Source organism: Piliocolobus tephrosceles, chromosome 5, assembly GCF_002776525.5.
Source record: "Piliocolobus tephrosceles isolate RC106 chromosome 5, ASM277652v3, whole genome shotgun sequence".
Classification (NCBI taxonomy): domain Eukaryota; kingdom Metazoa; phylum Chordata; class Mammalia; order Primates; family Cercopithecidae; genus Piliocolobus; species Piliocolobus tephrosceles.
In genome coordinates this window covers 59,867,641-59,873,640 of record NC_045438.1, presented here as the reverse complement: position 1 = coordinate 59,873,640, position 6,000 = coordinate 59,867,641, and the positions used below count along the sequence as shown (strand labels likewise).

General features: G+C 41.9%; 1 protein-coding gene across 1 annotated transcript in view; it reads right to left on the bottom strand.

Annotated features, from left to right (window-relative positions):
- Window positions 1-5,479: 5,479 nt before the first annotated feature.
- LOC113224845 (tubby-related protein 4-like) overlaps window positions 5,480-6,000 on the bottom strand; it is a 111,932-nt gene continuing 111,411 nt past the window's right edge. Inside the window, exon 4 of the mRNA XM_026454407.1 lies at window positions 5,480-5,968. Within this exon, the coding sequence (XP_026310192.1) occupies window positions 5,948-5,968 (21 nt within the window). The 3' untranslated portion in view covers window positions 5,480-5,947. The remainder of the gene's footprint in view (window positions 5,969-6,000) is intronic.

Genomic DNA, 6,000 nt, shown 5'->3' with positions numbered 1-6,000 from the left:
ATACCTATATAATATCCTCAATTTTGGCTCCTGGTCCACAAAACCTAAAATATTTACTATCTGACCCGTCACAGAAAAGGTTTGCAGAATCCTGTCCTAGAACAACAATTTTTATAACCCTTCTGTGTTTGAGAAAAATGTATGTTCTCTAATTGGTGAATTAAGAACCCATAAATGTCCTTTAGGTCAAACTTGTTAATTGTGTTGCTCAGATCGTCTGCATCTTTGCTGACTGTCGTTAAAATGTCTGAGTATGTCAATGGATTTATCAATTTTTCCTTTCAGTTCTATTAGTTTCCTTCATTTATTGTGACGCTATTAATAAGCGTATACATATTAAAAACATATTCTTGGTAAACTACAGCTTACCAAATAATGCTTTCTGTCTCCAAATCTATTTTATCTGATACTAATACACAGTTACATCAGCTTTATTTTTTTTCTTGGTATTTGCAAGATATATCTTTCTCATCCTTTAAATTTGTTTACGTCCTTAAGTCTGAGGTGTGGCTCTAAACAGTATATACTGTTACCTAGATTTTTACAAATATAATCTGCTAAGCTTTATCTTTTAATTGGTAAATTTAATCTATTTACATTTATTCTAATTAGTGTTATGTTTGTTCCTATTTTCTACCACCTTGGTTTTTCAGTTTGTCCTACATTGTGCTTCTTTTTAATCTTTTCTGACAAAACAAATGCTATCAATAATCTTCACTGTTGCTTATAGTTACAAACATTTAGCTTTTAAAAATGGATATATGACATTTCAGGTAATGAGAAAATAAGTGAACAAACACCAAAAAACATGAACTTCTGGCTGTTTTTTAAGCAGGGTTTATGGGTTTATGTTGTGTGTGTCAGGCCTCTGAGCCCAAGCCAAGCCATCGCATCCCCTGTGACTTGCACGTATACACCCAGATGGCCTGAAGTAACTGAATAATCGCAAAATAAGTGAAAATGCCCTGCCCCTGCCTTAACTGATGACATTCCAACACAAAAGAAGTGCAAATGGCCCGTCTTTGCCTTAAGTGATGGATGACATTACCTTGTGAAAGTCCTTTTCCTGGCTTATCCTGGCTCAAAAAGCTCCCCCACTGAGCACCCTGTGACCCCCAACTCCTGCCCACCAGAGAAAACCCCCCTTTGACTGTAATTTTCCTTCACGTACCCAAATCCTATAAAACGGCCCCACCCTTATCTCCCTTTGCTGACTCTCTCTTCGGACTCAGCCCGCCTGCACCCTGTATTGCTCACACAAAGCCTGTTTGGTGGTCTCTTCACAGGGGCGTACATGACAGTGTGATCAGCAATGTCTGTATCATGACAATGGCATGGTTTATGAGATAGCTCTTGAGGCTGGGCATGGTGGCTCAAGCCTGTAATCCCAGCACTTTGGGAGGCCGAGACGGGCGGATCACGAGGTCAGGAGATCGAGACCATCCTGGCTAACAAGGTGAAACCCCGTCTCTACTAAAAATACAAAAACTAGCTGGGCGAGGTGGCGGGCGCCTGTAGTCTCAGCTACTCGGGAGGCTGAGGCAGGAGAATGGCGTAAACCCGGGAGGCGGAGCTTGCAATGAGCTGAGATCCCGCCACTGCACTCCAGTCTGGGCGACAGAGCAAGACTCCGCCTCAAAAAGAGATAGCTCTTGAATAGCTGGTCTCAGATTACTGAAAAAAGTTGTTTCCTCAGATAAACTCAGAACCTTGGCTTCACTGACTTTATGTTCCAACCAATTATACTGTCTGGTTTTTCTCATTAACATAAAACAATGTTTTTCAGAAACAATGCACTGCATTCTGGAATAAAATTTAAAAGTTCTTTCATTTTGCAAAGATAATGCTATTTACTTATATGCATTTTAACTATGTATCTTAAAAAAGATTTGTACTAAAAGAAAAAACTATTTTGGGAAATCTACTTAATCAATAGCCAAAACGCATAGCCAGTAAAAAGAAGCTTCTTAGACATACCAGCAATTTGACATCACACAAAAAAACTGGTAATAAGAGGACGATCACATGGACTAACTGGGTTTCTAATTATTTGTCTAGAGACTTGGTCTTGCTTTGTCACCAGGCTGGAGCGCAGTGGCACAATCATAGTTCGCTGCAGCCTCAAATGGCTGGGCTCAAGCCATCCTCCTGCTGCCGTCTTCCAAGTAGCTGGGACTACAGGGTGGTGCTACAATACCAAGCTAATTTTAAAACTATTTTTGTCGAGATGAGGTCTTGCTATATTGTCCAGGCTGATCTTGAACTCTGGTCACAAGAGATCCTCCTGACTCAGTCTCCCAACTAGCCACTTGGCCAAATTTGGGTTTATTAGGTCAACATAAAGTGATAAGAATATATCACGACTGGAAAAACAAAACCAGAGAAAACCAAGTATCAAATTACTTAAAAAAAAGAAAAGAAAAAAAGTGGTGGCTCATAGCTGTAATCCCAGCACTTTGGGAGGCCAAGGCGGGTGGATTACCTGAGCCCAGGAGTTCAAGAACAGCCTGGGCAACATGGTGAAACCCTGTCTCTATTTTAGTAGAGACAGGGTTTAGTACCTCTCTTTTAAGTACAAAAAATTAGCCGGGTGTGGTGCTGCATGCCTGTAATCCTAGCTACTCAGGAGACTGAGGCACAACAATTGCTTGAACCCGGGAGACGGAGGTTGCAGCGAGCTGAGATCACGCCACTGCACTCCAGCCTGGGTGACAGAGAGACTCTGTCTCCAAAACAAAACAAAACAAAACAAAAAGGCAGAAACTCCAGTTCTTGTGGTTGTTTTTCAACTGCAGAAGGTTGCAATGCTCTTGCTTTACTAAAGAGAGTTCCCAGGCATGGATTAATTGCAGCTGAGCAGCGGGCTGACCATGCCATCGACCCAGGCAGCTTTTCATCAGACTGTCTCAGAGTGTGTGTGCCTGGTACAGCCGCCCCTGGTGACTAATACTGTAAAATAATGCGTGTACTGTTCCAAACTCATTTTTGAAATAAAGGACTCTTAATAATTTCCTGAAAAAGAAACTGTTAAAGCATCCCTTAGCTTTTGCCAAATGTATGATTTCTTTGTGACAATGAAAGTCATGCTATATAATGAAGATAATCTGTCATTTCTTCTAAAAATTAGTCTTTTTCTCTGAGCTGGTTTCAAGGACACTCCTCTTCAAAGCCACAGAACTTTTCCAGGTGCACAAAGCCACCACTACCTTGACCAGTGATCCAACGTCACCAGTGTGTGGCGTCCTTTTAGTTGGATAAGATCTGACTCCAAGACGATTAAAGGCAACCAAGCCTCCCCCAAAATGCCAGTGTTTAATGATGACGGTTGTTCAATGGATTCTAAAATTTGAAAAATCTGAGTTCCAAATGGCAAAAGTAAACAAAACTCTAAATGAGATCACAACATAGAGTAATTACTTTAGTCGAACCTGGTAGGCAGGCATTTGTGAGATTCTGGGTGCTTCCAGACGTTCTGTGGCCCAGGGAAGCTCATTTGCCTCCAGAGCTGAACTCATTCTCCCTTTCTTGTTTCTAATATCTGCTCCAAACTCTCAATGGAAAGAAACACGAGGGAAGTGCCGGGTGGTGGTGACCACACAGCTGCTATGGAGATGACAGAGGGCCCCTGCTCACAGAGGCTCCTGCTAGGAAAATCCATGTGCTGGCGGCACTGCTTTGGGCCTTTTAATGGTAATGAAGCCTGAGCTCCTTGTGGTATACAGTCATGTCGATTAACAATGGGGATACATTCTAAGAAGTATGTCATCAGGCAAGTCCCTTGTGTGATCACCACAGGGTGCACTTACTCAAACCTGGATGGTAGAGCCTGCTCCACACCTAGGCTGTGTGGGACAGCCTATTGCTCCTAGGCTCCAAACCTGTACACATGTGACTGTACTGAACACTGTAGGCAACTGTAATACCATGGCAAGTATTCATGTGCCTAAAGCTATCTAAACATAGACAACATACAGTAAGAATATAGTATAAAAGACAAAAAATGGTTCACCTATAAAGGGCATTTACCATGAATGGAGCTTGCAGGACTGGAAGTTGCTCTGGGTGAGCCAGAGAGTGAGTGGAGAGTGACTGAAGACCTAGGACATTACCTTGTATGCTACTGCAGACTTTATCAACACTGATACTTAGGCTGCACTCATTTTATATAAAATTCTTTCCTCAATAATAAATTAACCTTAGCTTATTGTAACTGTTTTAGTTTTTAAACTTTTCAATTTTTCAAAAAGTTTGATACTTTTTTGATCCTTTTGTAATAACACTTAAAACACAAACATATAGCGATACCAAAATATTTTTTCTTTATATCCTTATTCTGTAAGCTTTTTCTATGAATCTTTTTTTTCTTTTTAAATGTTTTTGTTAAAAACTAAGACACAAATACATTAGCCTAGGCCTACACTGGGTCAGGATGATTCCACCTCCATACCTTGTCCCATGGAAGGTCTTCGGGGGTGTGATGGTTAATATTAAGTGTCAAAGTTTACTGGACTGAATAATGCAAAGTATTGTTCCTGGCTGTGTTTGAGAGGATGTTCCCAAAGGATATTAACAACATTTGAGTCAGTGAACTGGGAGAGGCAGACCCACCCTCAATCTGTTGTACACCATCCAATCAGCTGCCAGCACAGCTAGAATAAAGCAGGCAGGAGAAGATGGAAGAATGACTTGCAGAGTCTTCCAGCCTTCATCTCTCTCCCATGCTGATGCCTCCTGCCCTTGAACATCAGACTCCAAGTTACTCAGCTTTTGGACTCTTGGGCTTACGCCAGTGGTTTGCCAGGGGCTCTCGGGCCTTCGGCCACAGACTGAAGGCTGCACTGTCAACTTCCCTACTTTTGAGATTTTGGGACTCAGACTGATCCACCACTGGCTTTCTTGCCCCTCAACCTGCAGACGGCCTATCGTGGGACTTCACCTCATGATCGTGTGAGTCAATTCTCCCTAATAAACTCCCTTTCATATAGACATCTATCCTATTAGTTCCACCCCTCTAGAGAACCCTAACACAAAGGGAAATAACATATCCATGGAGCTGTCATCTCCTATGATAACAATGCCTTCTTCAGGAATACCTCCTGAAGGGCCTGCCTGAGACTGCTAACTTTTTTTTTTTTTTCAAATAAAAGTAGAAGCAGCCGGGCACGTGGCTCACGCCTGTAATCCCAGCACTTTGGGAGGCTGAGGTGGGTGGATCACGAGGTCAGGAGATCGAGACCATCCTGGCTAACATGGTGAAACCCCGTCTCTGCTAAAAAAAAAAAAAAAATACAAAAAAAATTAGCCAGGAGTGGTGGCGGGCACCTGTAGTCCCAGCTACTTGGGAGGCTGAGGCAGGAGAATGGTGTGACCCAGGAGGCAGAGCTTGCAGTGAGCCGAGATGGTGCCCCTGCACTCCAGCATGGGTGACAGAGCAAGACTCCGTCTCAAAAAAAAAAGAAAAAAAAAAGTAGAAGCACACTCTAAAATAATAAAAAGTACAGTAAATACCAGTAACATAGTCATTTGCTAGTATCAAGCATTATGGACTATACTAATGGCGTGTGCTATACTTTTATACAACTGGCATCACAGTAGGTTTGTTCACACCACTAATGCCACAAACACATGAGGAATGTGTTGTGCTGTAATGTCACTAGGTGACAGAAATTTTTCAGCTCCATTATAACCTTATGAGATCACCACTGTATATGCAGTCTATGTTAACCGAAACGTCATTATGCAGCATGTAACCACGCTACGAATACACGCATTTCTGACAAAAGAAAAAATCCTTTCTTGTTTGGGAGCATGATAATGTGGTGAGGCATTACAGACTCAAACAAACTAGGGTTTGAATTCTGGCTTACCACCCATGAATTTCCTTGGACAAGTTACTGAACTCCCGACCTGGATTCTTCTCTTCTATTAACTGAGAATAACGATATTTTCAGAACAGGGTTTCTGGAGACTGAAAGATATAACACATAAAAAAGCCAAGCA